Source organism: Amblyraja radiata, chromosome 28 (assembly GCF_010909765.2).
Source record: "Amblyraja radiata isolate CabotCenter1 chromosome 28, sAmbRad1.1.pri, whole genome shotgun sequence".
Lineage (NCBI taxonomy): Eukaryota > Metazoa > Chordata > Chondrichthyes > Rajiformes > Rajidae > Amblyraja > Amblyraja radiata.
In genome coordinates, this window is record NC_045983.1 from 4550889 (window position 1) to 4571545 (window position 20657).

The 20657-nt window shown below is 48.8% G+C and overlaps 1 protein-coding gene across 1 annotated transcript in view; it reads left to right on the top strand.

Moving 5' to 3' along the window:
- Positions 1 to 10930: 10930 nt before the first annotated feature.
- Positions 10931 to 20657, top strand: part of rflnb (refilin B) — a 58646-nt gene continuing 48919 nt past the window's right edge. Inside the window, exon 1 of the mRNA XM_033045624.1 lies at positions 10931 to 11391. Coding sequence (XP_032901515.1) covers positions 11176 to 11391 — 216 coding nt within the window. The 5' untranslated portion in view covers positions 10931 to 11175. The remainder of the gene's footprint in view (positions 11392 to 20657) is intronic.

Consider the following 20657-nt stretch of genomic DNA (forward strand, 5'->3'; position numbering starts at 1 on the left):
CTCAGCGGGTCAGGCAGCATCTCTTGAGAACACGGATAGGTGACATAGAAAACGTGGAAACATAGAAAATAGGTGCAGGAGGAGGCCATTCAGTCCTTCCAGCCAGCACCGCCATTCAATATGATTATGGCTGATCATCCAAAATCAGTGCCCCGTTCCTGCCATCTCCCCATATCCCTTGGTTCCGTTAGCCCTAAGATTATCGTCGCTGGCTTTGATTTGATACCCCTCGTTTCCCTCTCCTCTGAACAAAGGTCTCGACGCGAAACGTCACCTATTCCTCTCCTCCAGAGATGCTGCCTGACCCGCCGAGTTACTCCAGCATTTTGTGTCTATCTTTGGTGTAAACCAGCATCTGCAGTTCCTTCCTACACACTCACTGTACATACCATCGGGTTGTAAGCTGCACAAGCGGAGTATGTGGTGCTGTTTCTCCAGTTTCCCCAAGTACCATAACAACATTTGCGTGTGGCCTCACTCTGGCAATGGAGGAGGCCCAGGACAGAAAGCTCAGTGTGGGAATGGGAAGGAGAGTTAAAATGGGTTAGCCACCGGCAGACCCTGGTAGCTCTGGCGGATGGAGCGCACGTGTTTGGCGAAACAGTTGTCAAGTCTGTGCTTGGTCTCGCCGATGTCCAGGAGGCCATATCGGGAGCACCAATACTTTCCTCTAATTCTCTTACCTCAGCATCCACCCTGCCTGTGAATGGAATCAAAGTTACCTCACTCATCCATAATTCATAATCCATAATCCAAACAGATAATTTACCTGCCTCCACTTTGTGGACACAAGAATAGGAAAGATGTTGTTAAGCTGGAAAAGTTGCAGGTGGGATTTACTAGGATTAGACAGGGCCCGAGGGCCTGAGTTATAGGGAGAGGTTGGGCAGGCTAGGACTCTATTCCGTGGAGCGCAGGAGGCCGAGGGGTGATCTTATAGAGGGGTACAAGTTCATGAGAGGAATAGATAGGGTGAATGCACAGTCTTTTACCCAGAGAAGGGAAATCAAGAACCAGAGGATGCAGGTTTAAGTTGAGAGGAGCCTGAGGGGCAACTTTTTTACACAAAGGGCGGTGAGTGTATGGAACGAGCTGCCGGAGAGGTGGTGGAGGCAGGGACTATCACAACCCTTAAGACAGGTGCATGGATAGGACAGTTTTTGAGGAATAGCCAAACGCAGGCAGATGGGATTAGTGTAGATGGGACATGTTGGTCAGTGTGGGCCGCAGGGCCTAGTTCCACGCTGTGGCCTGTTTACAAACAAACTGTGCTGCCATCACTGGAGCTGCCCACTTACTCATCGAGTGAATACAGCACCAGTAGACACACCATCAAACATAAGCAAAGAGTCATATTTCTTGGCGATCACTTGCTGTGGTGTCGTGTTGCTGAGTGGAATAGATAGGGTGAATGCACAGTCGTTTGCCCAGAGTAGGAGAATCAACAAGCAGAGGACATAGGTTTATGTTGCGAGGGAAAAGAGTTAATGGGAAGCCGAGGGGCAACTTTTTCACTCGTATGGTGGTGGGTATCTGGAACGAGCTGCCAGATGAGGTAATTGAGGCAGGTACATATAGCGGCATTTGAAAGACATTTCGACAGGTACATGGATAGGAGTGGTTTAGAGGGATATGGGCCAAAGGCGGGCAAGTGGGACTAGTGTGGATGGGACATCTTGGTTGGCATGGCCGAGTTGGGCCTGTTTGCACGCTGCACGACTCTACTACAATTTCTCTGAAGGTGCCCCAGGTCCTCGGTTGAAAACTGCAGCTACCTCTGGGGCAGTGATGATGGTGAACTTGGTGAACTTCAGCCTTGGTGTCAACTGAACGGGAAAAACATACCTCATTTGCCTCGCACCAGTTTAGAGATACAGCGCGGAAACAGGCCCTACGGCCCACAGAGTTCGCGCCAACCAGCGATCCCCGCACACTAACACTATCCTTCACACACTAGGGACAATTTACAATTATATCACGCCAAATAATCTACAAACCTGTACGTCTTTCGAGTGTGGGAGGAAACTGGAGATCCCGGAGAAAACCCACACAGACAGGGGGGAGAACGTGCAGACTCCGTGCAGGCAGCACCCGTAGTCAGGATCGAACTTGGGTCTCTGCCAAAGTAAGGCAGCAACTCCACCACTGCGCCACCATGATGCCCCCAATTCTTCCCAATGAGTAGGTCAAGCTCTGCCCTCTCCCTTGTAGGACCCTCTGCATGTTGCCTGACAAATCACTTTACTGAACACCTTGGTGAAATTTCACTCTGTCTAAACCCTTGGCACTGTGACAGTCCCCGTCTATATTGGGAAAGTTAAGATCCTTTACTATAACAACCCTATTAATCTTGCAGCTGCCTGTACGCTCCCAGCATAGTTACTCTTCTAATTCCCGTAGACTATTTGGGGGCCTGTAGTGGACGTTGCATAAGAGATGTGTTTGTCATTCAGGAGCAGTAGAAATAGTCTGGTGTGAAGACTATGGAGCAGAGGAAGGGGAGACAGAAAGTTCAAGTGGAGCTGGTGGACTTGGCTCATAACCAACGTCTGACCTGGGTTCATGCAGGATAATGTGTTCTGACCTGTCAGACCAGTGCCACACTAATCGTATGGCTTCCCTGATGAGGCCAATTAGCTTCTTGTTGTGCCAGATGGAGGACCAGGCTTGTTGGTGCCCAGCATTTCATTGAAGCCGGAAGCTGGGAAAGTAATCAGCACGGTGGCGCAGCGGTAGAGTTGCTGCCTCACAGCGCCAGAGACCCAGGTTCGATCCTGACCACGGGTGCTGTCTATATAGAGTCTGTACACTCTCTCCGTGACCCGCGTGGGTTTTCTCCGGGTGCTCCGGTTTCCTCCCACGCTCCAAAGACGTGCAGGTTTGTCTCCGACCGCCGGCCTGCGGCCTATAACATCCTGAAGCCGCGGTCTCCGGTAAGAAAGTGGCCGATTCTGGAACCCCAAGCGTTCCAATCCATCCCGAAGTTGGATTTTCGATCATCCCAATGAGAGGGCTTGTACATCGGGCCGCCCGTAGCGGCGACTACGAAGGGTTCATGGCCCGACCACGGGTGACCATTATAACTCATGGTAACTCATTTCACTGTACCTTTATTGGTGCATATGACAAATAGACTTGAACCTTGAACTTGATTTGTATGTTACTTGGCTTCGGTAAAAAATTTAATTTGTCCCTCGAGTGTGAAGGATCGTGCTAGAGTGCAGGGATCGCTGGTCAGCACGGACTTGGTGGGCCAAAGGGCCTGTTTCTACGCTGTATATCTCATCTAAACTAAACTAATTGGGTTGGGGTTGCAGCAAGCAGCTATCTGTTTAAAATGTTTCTCTGCAGAGCTACTTGTTATTTAGAGATACAGCAGGGAAACAGGCCCTTCGACCCACCGAGTCCATGCTGACCTGTGATCCCCCGCATATTAACACTGCCCTACACACACTAGGGACAATTTAACATTTATACCAAGTCAATTAACCTACAAACCTGTACGTCTTTGGAGTGTGGGAGGAAACCGGAGCACCCGGAGAAAACCCACACAGGTCACGGGGAGAAGGTACAAACTCCGTAGTCAGGATCGAACCCGGGTCACCGGCACTGTGAGGCGGCAACTCTGCCGCTGCGCCATCGTGCCGCTTTCTAAACTACCGTGACTTGAAACTATAAACTAATTGGGGTTTGGGTTGGGGTTTGCAGCTAGCAGCTATCTGTTTCAAATGTTTCTCGGCAGAGCTACTTGTGAGCAATTAAACTGTAAATCAAAATAGGAAGCTCCCACAACAAGTACCTCTTCGAACGCTGGTACGGTCATTATAAAACGATTGGGGTTTGCTGCTTATCACGGCCTTTTGTGAACAAGCACTGTCTCAGCTTAAGGTGAAACTCGAGAATGTTTGTTGCATTCCTGAGCTGAATTCTTAAGTCTCTTGCCTAGACTGACTTTAATGTTTCTGGAGTATTGCCTGATTAAACACCTATCTCATTACACTGTTGCAGCAAAGGCCATGCACACCACATGATGCATTAAACCAGGGGTGGGGAACCTGCGGCCTACCATTCGGCTTGTACATGCTAGAATTTAGAAGATTGAGGGGGGATCTTATAGAAACTTACAAAATTCTTAAGGAGTTGGACAGGCTAGATGCAGGAAGATTATTCCCGATGTTGGGGAAGTCCAGAACAAGGGGTCACAGTTTAAGGATACGAGGGAAGTCTTTTAGGACCGAGATGAGAAAATAATTTTTTACACAGAGTGGTGAATCTCTGCCACAGAAGGTAGTTAAGGCCAGTTCATTGGCTAGATTTAAGAGGGAGTTAGATGTGGTCCTTGTGGCTAAAGGGATCAGGGAGTATGGAGAGAAGGCAGGTATGGGATATTGATTTGGATGATCAGCCATGATCATATTGAATGGCGGTGCAGGCTCGAAGGGCCGAATGGCCTACTCCTGCACCTATTTTCTATGTTTCTATGTTTAAGGCCGCATGCGGCCTCCTAGGCCATGAAGTGCGGCCTTTTGAATGAATCCAAATTTTGTAGAACAAATCCTTTTCTTTTTATTAATATGTTTTTGTTCGTCTTTTATTATTTTAATTTTAATCTTAAAATAAACGTATTTAAAATACCAAAGAGTAAAAGAACATTGAACAAAATAATCCTCCCCGACTGACAGCCACAATTAAAAAATTAATAAGTCATGAGGGCTATTTTAACACCTGTTATGCCCATGATTTAGTTCTAATGCGACTCTAGAATGTACGTTAACTTCAAGAAGAAACTGCAGATGCTGGAAAATCGAAGGTAGACAAAAGTGCTGGTGAAACTCAGCGGGTGCAGCAGCATCTATGGAGCGAAGGAAATAGGCAACGTTTCGTCCCGAACGTTGCCTATTTCCTTCGCTCCATAGATGCTGCTGCACCCGCTGAGTTTCACCAGCACTTTTGTCTACCTTGTACATTAACTTTGACAAGCCCTGAAAACGCTTTCTTGCTTTTCAACCACTTATTGCTGCCAATCTACATTCTCCTACCTAACCCAAATCAAGACGCCCTTAAGGTCACAAATGACAGACACCCATCTAGAAGATCCGCTGAAACTGCGTACCTCCATGTTGCAACCAAATATTCAAATGCTTTCCCACAAAAAGCAGTCACAACAAAGTAATTCAAAGGTTAATTAACACATTTTTTTCATTTTCTTGAAGTTAGTACATAGTAGTTAGATTTTTACAAAACAATGTACATTTTGAAGCATATCTAATTGAAGTTTCTTGGGTGCGGCCTTATTAGATTACAGCTATCTTAATGAGGCATTGCAACATTGAAAAGGTTCCCCATCCCTGTATTAAATCCTGGACTAACATGGCAGAGCAGTGCCGTGGGAGTGCTGGACACTTAGAGGGCTCACTTCATGCAAGTGGCATTCGTGATCATGGACCCTCAACCCAACTTGCCCATGCTGACCAAGATGTCCCTTGCCCAGGCTGACTTACGCTACTCCCACCTGCCCGCCCGCCTCTGGCCAAAACCCCCTGAACCTTTCCTATCCATGTACCTGTCCAAATGTCTTTTATCCACCTGCCTCAGTCTGAAGAGGGGTTCCCGACCCAAACATCACCTATCCATCTTCTCCAGTGTTAGACACAAAGTGCTGGAGTAACTCAGTGGGTCAGGCAGCATCTCTGAAGAAAAAGAATGGGTGGCGTTTCGGGTGGGGACACTTCATCCGACTCCGTTCTCAGTCCGAAGAAGGGTCCCGGCCCAGCAACATCACCCAATCTTTCTCTCCAGAGATGCTGCCTGGCCCGCTGAGTAACTCCAGCACATTTTGTAAAGCAGCATTTGCAGTTCCTTGTGTAGCCATTCTGCACCAACCACCTCCTCTGGCAACTCATTCTATAAACCCACCACCCTCTGAATGAAAAAATGACCTTCAGATTCCCATTAAATGTTTCCCCGCTCACCTTAAACCTATGTCCCCTGGTTCTTGATATTTCCATCTTTGAGCAAGGTTCTGACTGTTTAGCCTATTAATGTCTCTCATAATATTAGAACTTCTCTCAGGTCACTCTTCAACATGGCATTCCAGAGAAAACAATTCAAATCATAGTCATACAGCGTTGAAACAGGCCCTTCGGCCCAACTTGTCTATGCCGACCAAAATGCTCCATCTATACTAGTCCCGCCTGCCCGTGTGTGGCCGATATCCCTCTAAACTTATCCTGTCCATGTAGTTACCCAAATCTCTTAGAACTGTTGTCACAGTACCTGCCTCAACCAGCTCCTTCCATCCTCGGGGGAAAAAGGTTCTGAATGTCTACCCTTCTCTCTCTCCTCAAGATGCTGCCTGACCTACAGAGTACGTTAATGACTCTCTCTTTTTATTTGAGAATACCAGCTACTGCAGTATTTTGCATTTCGATTATAATATTACTTAAAATTGTAGTTACAATTTATTACAGAAAGCAATTGTTAACAAATGGGACACATTAACACATACCTGATAGAAATATATATAAATTATGAGAGGCATAGATAGGGTCGACAGTCAGAACCTTTTTCCCCAGGGTGGAAATATCAAATGCTAGAGTAGCTTTGAGGTGAAAGGGACTAAGGAGATGTGCAGAATACAGTTTTTACACAGATGGTGGTGGGTGCCTGGAACATGCTGCCGGGGGGGGTGGTGGAGGCAGATACGATAGTGGCGTTTAAGAGATTTTTGGATAGGCACATGGATATGCTGGGAATGGAGGGATGTGGATCATGTGCTGGCAGATAAGAGTTGGTCTTGGCATCATGTTGGGCACAGACATTGTGGGCTGAAGGGCCTGTTCCTGTTCTATTAATTACCCAATTTTGCTGAATAAGGTTAAGAACGGGTAGAGCCACTGCCTCACAGCACCAGAGACCCCGGTTTGATCCTGACTACGGGTGCTGTCTGTGTGGAGTTTGTACGTTCTCCCTGCTCCGGTTTCCTCCCTCACTCCAAGGACGTACAGGTTTTGAGAATAATCAGCTTCTGCAAGTGTGTGGGGTGTTGGTGAGAAAGTGATAACATGGAACCAGTGTGAACGGGTGATCGATGGTCGGTGTGGACTCGGTGGGCTGAAGGGCCTGTCTCCATGCTGTTTCTCTCAACTAAACCAAACTGAAAACGGACCCTTTGTTCTACAGACTCAGCCAGAAATACTCTGATAAAGTGACATCTGATGCACTTTTGTCTCTTCCCTTCTTGACATGCGTACTAATCAAGAATCCGTCAATCTCCACCTTAAAAATATCTATTGATTTGACCAAGTGTAAAGGCTAAAGACTGTGTAAGGCACCATCGCAAGTGTAGAGGAGTCTGGACCTCTAGTACCGCTGTATCTCTAAACTAAACCAGATGAGTTTGAAAAAACATTTGAAGTCTTTGAATCAGATACTGCACACATCTTAATCTTGTGTTTGCCGTCACGGAGCAGCTAGGAGCACAGAACCTCACAGTTAAAAACCACCGATGATTATTTATTGAGTTCGTCAACAGGTCTGTGCTTGGGAACTGGCCAGGGGGGATATGTTGGAGCAGGATCTGTGGGAGGTCTCCTCAACCCAGCAGGTTCAGGGGCAGCACGGTGGCACAGCGTTAGAGTTGCTGCCTCACAGACCCGAACTTCGATCCTGATGATGGACGCTGTCTGTATGGAGTTTGTACGTTCTCCCTGTGACCCGCGTGGGTTTTCACCAACATCTTCGGTTTCCTCCAAAGACCTGCAGGTTTGTGGGTTAATTGGCTTGGTATAAATGTAAACTGTCTCCAGTGTGTGCAGGGTAGTGTTAATGTGCGTGGATCGCTGGTCTGTGCGGGCCGAAGGGCCTGTTTCCGCACTGTCTCTACGAAAAGAAACCCAACATAAACCATGTGGAGGTTTCACTAAATATGGTGGTCTATGTAAATGGAGCGTTGTGCTGTATTTGTTTAAATGCTTCAACACTACTACTGATGGAAGGAGTGGCTCTTATTTCTTAGGGTTAACGGCATCAGGGGATATGGGGAGAAAGCAGGAACGGGGTACTGATTCTGGATGATCAGCCATGATCACATTGAATGGCGGTGTTGGCTCAAGGGCACGTATTGTCTATGTTTCTGTGAGTAGCCAACTGGTGTCAGTATTGGGGGGGGTGGGGGGGTAATGAGAGCCACAGAAACTAATGGTCACCATTCTTGGCAACGTTTGCCCACAGGTTCGCTGATTGTCATCAATCACTGATTCTTGATCCTGAGAATGCAGTAAGGTTGGGTTCTTTAGATTTTAGACATTAGACGTGGAAACAGGCCCTTCGGCCCTCCGAGTCCATGCTGACCGGCGATCACCTTGAACACTAGCACTATCCCACACACTAGGGACAGTTTACAATTTTACCGTAGCCAACTAGCCTACAAACCTGCACATCATTGGAGTGTGGGAGGAAACCGGAGCGCCTGGGGAAAACCCACGCGATCGGTCACGGGGAGAACGTGCAAACTCCGTACAGACAGCACCCGTAGTCAGGATCGAACCCGGGTCACTGTGAGGCAGCAGCTTTACCTCTGCGCCACCGTACCGATAATAGTTGGTCTCGGCATCATGTTCGGTACAGACACAGTGGGCCGAAGGGCCTGTTCCTGTGCTGTCCTGGACTCTAAAGGGAGATAGCGTCTAGGTTCTATAAATAGAAGACGTTCACTTTTGCTTTTTCCAGTCTAGTGTATTCTTTCTCGGAACGTGCAGGGCATAATAAACGAAGTGATGTGCCCAGATTCCAAGCCCATCCCATCCAGCGGCTCACCATTCACTTCTAATCTCCTCTCCACCAACTGATGGAAATGCAGATCTCTCTCACACACACACACATCTGCAACCCATCTCTCTCACCCTCTCACCCCCCCCCCCCCCCCCCCCCCCCCCCTTCCCTTCCCTTCCCTTGGCAATTATACAGGTCCCACCCACACCCAGCCCAGTTGATAAATATCCTCCCCCTGTCTCCACACACACACCCACTTCTCTGTGGGTTTTTTTAAATAGACCAAACCTTTTTTTATAGTCTAGGGTCGTTCCGCTGCTGGACATTGAAGGGCAGAATCCAGTGGGGACAGCCCTCAAACAAGGGAAGGGACATCACCCCACCGGGCCACATGAGCGGCAAGGGTGTCTGTTCAAAGATAGGTGGAACACTACTAATTAAACTCTGTTGGATGTATAGGGAATGTGTACAGAGTTTTTGCACAGTTTTGGTTTCCTGTGCATTTTTTATTCAGAATAAATTTTGGATTATTTTTTAGTTTAGTTTAGAGATACAGCATGGAAACAGGCCCTTCGGCCCACTGAGCCTGTGCCGATCAGCGATCACCCCGTACACTAGCACTATCCCGCACACCAGGGACAATTTACAATTCTTACCGAAGCCAATTAACCTGCATGTGTTTGGAGTGTGGGAGGAAACCGGAGCACCCGGAGAAAACCCACGCGGTCACAGGGAGAACGTACAAACTGCGTGCAGACAGCACCCGTAGTCAGGATTTAACCCAGGTCTCTAGCGCTGTGAGGCAGCAACTCTATCGCTTCGCCACTGTGCCGTCCCAAAGTTTAGTTTAGAGATACAGAGTGGAAACAGGCCCTTCGGCCCATCGAGTCTGCACTTACCGACGATCACCCTTTCACACCATTTTTACGTTAACCCACTTTCCCACCCACTTCCTACACACTAGGGGCATACAGGGGGCCAATTAACCTACAACCCCACACATCTTTGGGATGCGGGAGGAAACCGGAGCACCCAGAGGAAACCCACGCGGTCACAGGGAGAACGTGCAAACTCCACACAGACAGCAACTGCAGGAAGGATGGAACCCGGGTCTCTGGCGCTGTGAGGCAGCAACTCTACCGCTGTCCACTGTGCCACCCCAAAGTTTGTATTTGGAATAAACATATATTTGACAATAAGAGAAGATAGACACAAAATGCTGGTCTAACTCAGCAGGTTCAACTTCAGTATAAACCAGCATCTGCAGTTCCTCATAAAACTAACTAAAACAGGCTGATGAATGTCGGAGTCAGGGCCCGGGAGGTCATAAGGTCACAAGTTTAGTTTAGTTTAGAGGTAAACTTAACCCATGCAAGTTACGGAGAAAAACTCCGTACAGACAGCACCCCTAGTCGGGATTGAACCCTGGTCCCCAGAGCTGCATTTGCTGTAAGGGAGCAACTCTACCGCCCAACTTCATAAGTGACAGGAGCAGAAATAGGCAATTCGGCCCATCAAGTCTACTCCGCCATTCAATTAGACAATAGGTGCAGGAGTAGGCCATTCGGCCCTTCGAGCCAGCACCGCCATTCAATGTGATCATGGCTGACCATCCCCAATCAGTACCCCGTTCCTGCCTTCTCCCCATATCCCCTGACTCCACTATTTTCCTATCTAGCCCTATCTAGCTCTCTCTTTAAAGCATCCAGAGAACCAGCCTCCACCGCCCTCTGAGGCAGAGAATCCCACAGTTATCAATCATGACTGATCTATCTCTCCCTCCTAACCCTGTTCTCCTGCCTTCTCCCCATTACCCCTCACACCTGTACTAATCAAGAATCTATTTATCCCTGCCTTAAAAATATCGCTTGACGTTGCCTCCACAGTGGCAGTGAATTCCACAGATTCACCACTCTGACTAAGATTCCTCCTCATCTCCTTCCTAAAGGATTCTGAGTCTAGTATTGAAGAGGAGAGGGCGCAGGGGTGCTACTTGCTGGCACAGAGAGCAGTGAGCCCGCTCTCTGGGCTTTACTGGGGTTGATGTAGATCTCTAACCCAGCCTCCCTGTTCCCCGCCCACCACTGGCAGCCCCCGGGCCGGCCAATAGCACATGCGGGCGGTGAAAGCAGGCGGGTCCCCCCCCCCCTCCCGCCACTGTTACTAAAAACCAAGCGCTTCTCATGAACAATGAGCTCCTTGAGTGCGGGCTTGGCTGGAATGTGTCGTTTGCACTGAGAGCTCGCAGTTTGACACACGGTCTCGTTGCTGGATTTCTTTTTGATTTTATTGTTTTGAAGCTCGGTGCATTTGTTTTGCACGGGAGCTGTTCCTGGACACACGCTCCCCCCGTGTGTGTGTGTGTGAGTGAGAGAGAGAGAGGGGGTGAGAGTTGGAGCGGCGATGGTTGGCAGCTTAAACCTGCAGGAGGTGACCGGTCCGCTAGTGGAGACCAAGCGGCTGGGAGAGAGGGTGCTGGACAGTCCCGACTCGGGGCTCCCACCCAGCCCCAGCCCCACGCCCAGCCTCTGGCTGCCTTCCCCGGGGAGCTCGGCCGACGGGCGGCTGCTGGAGCAGGACGACCACGGATTCCCCACCGCAAGACAGCAGCGACACTCGGTGCGTCTCACTCACTCGCTCGCCCGGCCGCCCGGCAGACCGCAGTATCAGCGCGACTGTTCATGTAGCAGCAACACATACACACACTCACCCACACACACACACACACTCACACACACAGATACACCCACACTCACACACTCACACACACAGATACACTCACACTCACACACACACACTCACACACACAGATACACCCACACTCACACACTCACACACACAGATACACCCACACTCACACACACACAGATACACACACACTCACAGATACACACACACACACACAGATACTCACACACATACATACTCACACATACATACATACACACACACATACACACACGGGACAGGTTGAGGGGGAGAGGGGGGTGAGGGGAAGAGGGGAGAGAGGGAGGGGAAGAGGAGAGAGGGGGGGGATGGAGAGGGGGAAGGGAAGGAGAGGGGTGACAGATGTGAAGAGGGAAAGGAGAGAGTGAGGGGGGGGGGAGAGAGGGGGTTGAGGGGAAGGGGAGAGAGAGGGGGGAGTAGTAGAGGGAAAGAGAGTGAGGGAGAAGGGGAGAGTGTAGGGGTGGGAGTATGAGAGAAGGGGACAGTGAGAGGTGGTGTGTGAGTGAGTTGAATATTGCAGCCAGACAAAATGTTGGAGTAACTCAATACAGAGGCAGCCTCCAACTAAAGGCTTTCTCCAAATGTTGCTCCATCGGGTGGAGGGAGCGGGACTGTCGCTATAATTCTTTCGTTTTTTATAAAAAAAGTGTTTGCATTTTGAAGCAGCTGTGTTTCTGAAGGCCAATGTGGGAGATGTTTTGTGTTTTAATCCCTCCCCCACCCCCCCTTGGTTCGGCGAGGCAGGAGTCAGTTAAAGGCAGAAACAAGGAACTGCAGATGCCGGTTTATACCAAAGATAGACACAAAGTGCTGGAGTAACTCAGCGGGTCAGGCAGCATCGAGACCCGAAACGCCGCCCATTCCTTTCCTCCAGAGATGCTGCTTGAGCCGCCGAGTTACTCCAGCACTTTGTGTCTTTCTTTGAAGAGAAGCAGAAGTTTAATTTGGGGGTGTATTGAACGCTGTGTTGCTTTTTTCACGGCGTCTTGTTCGCTTTTGTTTCCCACTGGACTTTTATCCGTTTGCAAATGCATTTGGTTGAAAGCTGTTTGCATTTTCCCCGGAGGTGTTTGTTGGGGGAAAGTGGCCACGGTGGGAGTATTTATTTAATGGTCTCAAGGCGTGGACTAGGGTGGCCGGGCGGGGCAAGCGTGGAACCAGCTTGGAACCAGACCAACAGGTGCTGCTGTAGCAGGGGCTGAGGACAGGACTTGTCAAAGATAGACACAGCGGCTCGGGCAGCATCTCTGGAGAGAGAGAGAGCATGGGGTGGGTGGCGTCTCTGCTCCGGACCCTTCCCCAGTCCTGGTGGCTTGGGGAACCTTGAACGCGATGGTGTGATCACCCTGTGTATGTGTGTGTTCACCGGCCACCAACAGTGTTGACACTGCCTGGAGAGATGGGCCATGCAGTGAATGCCCCACCCACACAGTTGGGTGGAATCTGCTTCCCCCCCCCCCAGACCTCTTTATTGATCACATCCTCCAACTCCCGTGTATATGTGTGTGTGTGTATATATGTATGTGTTTGTGCATCTGTGTGTGTGTGTGTATATGTATTTATGTACATGTGTGTGTATGACAGTATATGTGTGTGTATATGTGTTTATATATGTGTGTGTATATATATACATGTATATATACATTTATATATATAAATATATATACACACACACACCCTCTTCTCCCTACAGAAGTTTGAAAACTCACTCCTCCAGATTCAGGGACAGTTTCTTCCCAGCTGTTATCAGACAACTGAACCATCTTACCCCAAGCAGAGAGCAGTGCTGATCTATTATCCACCTCATTGGTGACCCTCCGACTACCCTTGATCATACTTTGCAGGCTTTACCGTGCACTAAACGTTATTCCCTTATCATACGATAGACATAAAAAGCATAGATGATGATTGAGAAAGATAATGAACCAAGAATGAAAGATATGTAACATTCATTGTTCCATATCTCTCTACATCATCCATATCTCGTTTCTCTTTCCCCTGACTAGTCTGAAGAAGGGTCTCGACCCAAAACGTCACCCATTCCTTCTCTCCATATATAGATATAGTGATGGTGATTATATGTCAAGATACAGAAGCTTTTGTTGCGTGCCATCCAGTCAGCAGAAACACAATACATGATTATAATCGAGCCAAACATCGCATATAGATGCATGAAAAGGGAATAACGTTTAGTGCAAGGTGAAGCCAGCAAAGTCCAATCAAGGATAGTCCGAGGGTCAACAAAGAGCTAGATAGTGGTTCAGCACCACTCTCTGCTTGTGGTAGGATGATTCGAATAGCTGCTCAATAACAGCTGGGAAGAAACTGCTCCTGAATCTGGAGGTTAGAACGGAGACGAGGAAACACTTTTTCTCACAGAGAGTTGTGAGTCTGTGGAATTCTCTGCCTCAGAGGGCGGTGGAGGCAGGTTCTCTGGATGCTTTCAAGAGAGAGCTAGATAGGGCTCTTAAAAATAGCGGAGTCAGGGGATATGGGGGAAAAGGCGGGAATGGGGTACTGATTGGGGATGAACAGCCATGATCACATTGAATGGCAGTGCTGGCTCGAAGGGCCGAATGGCCTACTCCTGCACCTATTGTCTATTGTGTGCGTTTTCACACTTCTGTACCTTTTATACTTCAATACCTCTGTTGTGCTGCTGGAAGTCAGACTGAAGAAGGGTCTCGACCCAAAAGGTCACCCATTCCTTCTCTCCAGAGATGATGCCTGACCCGCTGAGTTACTCCAGCTTTTTGTGTCTATCTAAGGTTTGAAGATCCCCCTTTGCTTCCCATCCAGCCCCGTGGTGAACCTTTGCCCCACTGGTTGGGAGTCTATTCACTAGAATGAGAGGAAAGAGTGTGAGAGTCTAGGATTCGAGGGCACAGCCTCAAGAATAAAAGGATGTAACTTGGAGATGAGGAGGAATTTCTTGAACCCCAGGGTGGTGAACCTGTAGAATTCACTGCCTCAGATGGCAGTGGAGACTGATAAAGGTTCAACTCAATGATTTTTTCTTGTCACATGTTTCTAGGTGCAGTGAGATTATTGCATTGCTATTAGTAGGGTCCTAATTAGTAAAGGTGCCAAAAGTTGCTGAGTTAGTAAGTTTATTGGCCAAGTATTCACATACAAGGAATTTGCCTTGGTGCTCCGCCCACAAGTAACAACATGACATAGAGTGACAGTTAAGGCAGGAGGATGGGGTTGAGAGGGAAAGATAGATCAGCCATGATTGAATTGGTCAATGGGCTGTAAGGCCTAATTCTGCACCTCTGTCTCATTGTCTAATAAAAGGCTGAAGTATACAGCACCGTGGGGCTTGGCAGAGACCAGAGAGGGTGGGAGTTCAGGCAGGGTCAGAGGTCACTGACTTGGGCTACAGGGAGGAAGTAAGGACAGAGGCACAAGGAACTGCAGATGCTAGAATCTGAAGCAAAGTGCTGGAGGAACTCGGTGGGTCAGGCAGCATCTGCAATACGATACGATATAACTTTATTTATCCCAGGAGGGAAATTGATCTGCCAACAGTCATAAAACACAAGATATATGAAACATGACATTAAAGTGATGAGTGGAAAGGATTGTGGATGTGTGTGTGTGGGGGGGGGGGGGTGTCAATCTACCTCACAACAGAAGGGGGAGGAGTTGTCCAGTTTGATAGCCACAGGGATGAAGGATCTCCTGTTGCGTTCTGTGTTGCACCTTGGAACTAGTTTGCAAGAAAGCCCAAAAGCCCTTGGTGCAACCCATTCTTCATAGTTTAGTTAGCATTGTGTGATGTTCAAGTGCTTGATGGTTGTTGGGAAGAAGCTGGTTCTGAACCTGGCTTTCAGACTCCTGTACCTTCTTCCCGATGGCAGGAGTGAAATGAGATCGTGGCCAGGGTGGTGTGGGTCTCTGATGATGCTGGCTGCCTTGTTGAGGCAGCGACTCCTGTAGAACACTTCAACAGTGGGGAGGTCAGTACCCATGATGGACCTGCACATCTGCCTGCACCTGATCCATTTACCTCCATTCCCTGCATATCCACGTGCCTATCCAAAAGTCTCTTAAACAGCACTACTCTTAAACGCCACTGTCATATCTGCCTCCACCACCACCCCAAGCAGTGCATTACAGGCCCACCCTCTGCAGGTGGTGAAAAAGCTTGCCTCTGACATCTACTTTAAGTCATAAGGTCATAAGTGATAGGAGCAGAATTAGGCCATTCGGCCCATCAACTCTACGCCGCCATTCAATCATGGCTGATCAATCTCTCCCTCCTAACCCCATTCTCCTGCCTTCTCCCCATAACCCCAGACGCCCGTACTAATCAAGAATCTATCCCTGCCATAAAAATATTAATTGACTTGGCCTCCGCAGCCTTTTGTGGCAAAGAATTCTACAGATTCACCACCCTCTGACGAAAGAAATTCCTCCCCCTCCTTCTTTAATTCTGAGGCTGTGACCTCTAGTCCTAGAATCTCCCACTAGTGGAAACATCCTCTTCTTAAACTTTGCTCCTCTCCACTTAAAGCTGCGGCCTCTAATATATGATATTTCGATCACAAAAGAAGTCACCCCTACACACGGAGGTTCAGAGGCAGAGTTGCTGCCTTACAGCGCCAGAGACCTGGGTTCGATGCTGCTCCTTCTCTCCAGAGATGCTGCCTGACCCGCTGAGTTCCTCCAGCATGTTGTGTCTATCTTAAATTAGACCATCGTCAGTCATGCTTTGCGAGTGGGGTTTGGAACTCTCTCCTTAAAAACAACCTAGCCCCCCTCCTCGCTTCTACTTTAAGATGGCCCTGAATCCCTAATCCCTTGTCCACCCTTGGATCGCTTGGCGTCACATCCTCGTGCTTCTTGGTGTCGGATTTTGTTTGACCCATCTCTGAAAAGCCTCAATGTTTTGCTGCTGAGCACAGTTTGTTCTCTATGCGCAGTTCTTGGCACGCGCTCCCATCTCCTCCACAATGCACGTGATGGCCGGTGGGTTCATCCTCATGCCAGGAGCTATGCCCATGGCATCCCCTCTGGTGTGTGAGCATTCTCACTGCATGTATCGTCCTACGTTGATGCCTAGGTTTTGATTTAGTTTAGAGATACAGAGCGGAAATTAGCCCCTTGGCTCACCGAGTGTGCAGGACCAGCGATCCCCACACACTAGCACTATCCTACACACATTAGAGATAATTTACACTTATACCAAGCCAATGGATGTGGAAAGGATGTTCCCACTGGTGGGAGAGTCTCGGACCAGAGGCTAGTTTCCACGCTGTATGTTGAAACTGAACGGAAACTAATGCCCCTGTCCCACTTAGGAAACCTGAACGGAAACCTCTGGAGACTTTGTGCCCCGCCCAAAGTTTCCGTGTGGTTGCCAGAGGTTCCCGGAGGTTTTTGTCAGTCTCCCTACCTGCTTCCACTACCTGCAACCTCCGGCAACCACCTGCAACCTCCGGGAATCGCACGGAAACCTTGGGTTGGGCGCAAAGTCTCCAGAGGTTTCCGTTCAGGATTCCTAAGTGGGACAGGGGCATTAGGCATCAATGAATGGTGACACATGTCGTGATCGCGGAGGTTTTCTCCAGGTGCTCCAGTTCCTTCCCACACTCCGAGGATGTGTGGGCTTGTAGTTTAAATGGCTTTGTTAAAGACTGTAAATTGTCGAGTGTGTAGGATAGTGCTAGTGTATGGGATCGCTGGTCTGCATGCACTTGGTGGGCCGAAGGGCCTGTTTCCACGCTGAATCTCTAAACTAAACTAAAAGTCAAACTCTAGTACAACAGATGGAGCAAAGTGGAAGATACAGAGTGCAGAATATAGTTCTCAGCATTGTAGCGCACCAGTTCTACAGACAGAGTCCAATGTCCGCAATGGGGTAGAGGTGAATGGGACAGTACCCCAGCTTATGGAAGGACCGTTCAGAAGCCTGATAACAGGGGAAGAAGCTGTTCCTGAGTCTGGTGGTGCGCGCTTTCAAGCTTCTGTACCTTCTGCCAGATGGGACCAGGGAGAAGAAGGAATGACCGGGGTGGGACAAGTCTTTGATTATGTGGCTGTTTTTCCACAGCAGCGTGATGTGTCGATGGAGTCAGTGGTGGGGGATCTGGTCTGTGCGATGGACTGGGCTACATCTACAACTCCCTGTAATTGCTTGCGGTCTTGGGCAGAGCTGTTCCTAAACCAAGCTGTGATGCAACGTGACAGTATGCCTTCTATGGTGCGACTGTAGTTAAACTAGAAATGCAATAAAATCCGTATGGACTGTTGGTTGAGTTGTGTAGAAAAGTGCAGTTAATGCCAAGGTTGTTTTGTTTAGTTTATTGTCACGTGTGCTGAGGTACAATGAAAAGCTTTTACTGAGTGCTATTAAGTCAGCGGAAAGACTATACATGATTACAATAGAGTAGTCCTCCACAGATAATGATAAAAGGAATAATGTTCAAGGCAAGGTAAAGCCCAATTGAAGACAGCCCAAGGGTCTCTAATTGGCGATAGGATGGTTCAGGTGCCTGATAACAGCTGGGAAGAAACTATCCCTGAATCTGGAGGTGTGCGTTTTCTATCCAGTCTTTCTTCATATGAAAGTCCTGCCATCCCAGGAATCAGTCTGGTGAACCTTCTCTGTACTCCCTCTATGGCAAGAATGTCTTTCCTCAGATTAGGAGACCAAAACTGTACGCAATACTCCAGGTGTGGTCTCACCAAGGCCCTGTACAACTGCAGTAGAACCTCCCTGGCGAAGACAAAGTAAGAAAAATTCAGTGAGCAGTCCTATCTTTGCTGGGTGGTTCTCGACGGCCTTCCTTGCTATTGATGGGGCCCCTCTTCTCGCGGTTGCTTGCAGGGGCCCTCCTCTTACTCGGTGGCGGGGGACCCTTCGATGGCGGTGGCTCCGGGCTGCGTTGGGAGGCCGCGGTGGGTGAACCAGGCCTACAGGAGGGCTTGTCCCCGCTCAACCGGGATTATGCTGGTGCGTGACCATGGCCAGTCCAGGGCAAGTTGCTGGTGATATTTACTCCAATGGACTTCAGTGTCAGTTTAGTTTATTGTCACGTGTCCCGAGGTAAAGTGAAAAGCTTTTGTTGCATGCTAACCAGCCAGTGGAAAGACAATACATGATTACAATCGAAGGTAGACAAAAATGCTGGAGAAACTCAGTGGGTGAGGGCAGCATCTATGGAGCGAAGGAAATGGCAACGTTAAGGCCCGAAGCCCAAGGAAATAGGCAACGTTTCGGGCCGAAACCCAAGGGGTTTCGTCCCGAAACGTTGCCTATTTCCTTCACTCCATAGATGCTGCCGCACCCGCTGTGTTTCTCCAGCATTTCTGTCTACCTTCGATTTTCCAGCATCTGCAGTTCCTTCTTAAACACAATTACAATCGATCCATTTACAGTGTACAGATGCACGATAAGGTAAGGGAATAACGTTTAGTGCAAGGTATAGCCAGCAAAGTCCAATCAAGGATAGTCCAAGGGTCACCAAAGAGGTAGATAGTAGTTCAACTGTGGTAGGACGGTTCAGTTGCCTGATAACAGCTGGGAAGAAACTGTCCCTCAATCTGGAGGTGTGCGTTTTCACACCTATTCCTTGTGCCTGATGGGAGAGGGGAGAAGAGGGAGTGACCAGGGTGCAGCTCGTACGGGGGTTGGGGTTGACTGGAAGGGGGTTAGTGATGGTTGGGGGGGTGGGGGTGGGGACGCCTGCAGGGGGGTGAAGATAGCTGGAGGGGGGGGTGGAGATGGCTGGTGGCTGATGTTTTGGTGTAGTGAGACTGGTTGATGTTTACAGTGTCCGTGACAGTCTGTCCTGACCTACCTTGTGATCCCAGTGTTGTGTGTCACTTGGAGAGTGTTGGACATGTGCTGGGCCGCAGCCCAGTCTATTTTTACTTTTATTTCTTTTTTCTTTTAAGAGGGCAAAATCTTTCCCTCTCCATCTTGCCCCCACCCCGGCCCCTCCCAGACGCATGTTGGTGTTTCCCCACCCTGCTCATTATCCATTGCTCTCGGACTGGGTGGCACAGGGGTGCACCTTCAAGAATAGTGAAAGGCTCCGATAGAGTGGATGTGGAGAGGATGTTTCCACTAGTGGGAGAGTCTAGGACTAGAGGTCACAGCCTCAGTATTACAGGACGTTCTTTTAGGAAGGAGATGAGGAGAAATTTCTTCAGTCAGAGGGTGGTGAATCTGTGGAATTCTTTGCCACAGAAGGCTGTGGAGGCCAAGTCAGTGGATATATTTAAGGCAGAGATAGATAGATTCTTCATTAGTACGGATGTCAGGGGGTATGAGGAGAAGGCAGGAGAATGGGGTTAGGAAGGAAGGATAAGTCGGCCATAATTGAATGGCAGAGTAGACTTGATGGGCCAAATGGCCTAAATCTACTCCTATTCCTTATGACAACCTCTCCCGTTAGCTAATATCCCCTAATCCGGGCAACATTCTGGGTTATGGGTCAAATGGGACTAGCCCAATATGCCAGGACGTGAGGATCAAAGGCGGGTCGAGGGTGAACTGGTGTAATGTCTCCAGCATCTTCACGGTCGGCTGCAGGAGGCATTCCGGGGACACTAAGTTGGCCGGGCGGGGAGAGGAGAGGGACATCGGTTCGCAGGAACTGTTACAGTACATCGAGCGTGCTGGGCCGACCGGACATTGGACTTTGAAAAATGGCGCCAAAAATGGCGGCGCCCGCATGTGTAATGTGTGCAAAATGAATTTCACCGCACAGTTGCACATGTGACAAATAAAGCACTGTTGAGCTTGGCCGGCATGGACAATGTGGGCTGAAGGGCCTGTATAGTATAGAACACCAGGAAGTGTAGATGCTGGAATCTTGCGGAGAACGCAGTGATTAATTTATTGTCCTCACTTGTATAATGGTACAGTGAAATATGTTTTTGTTGCCTGTTATCACGTCAGCAGAAAGACGACATGGTTACAATCACCGTGTCCACAGTATACAGATGCAGGATAAAGGGAATAATGTTTAGTGCAATATAAAGTCCAGTAAAGTCTGATTAAAGATAGCTCAAAGTTCTCCAATGAGTGGATGGGAGGTCAGGACCGCTCTCTGGATGTTGGTAGGACGGTTCAGTTGCCTAATAACAGCTGGGAAGAAACTGTCCCTGAATCTGGAGGTATGTGTCTTCACACTTCTGTACCT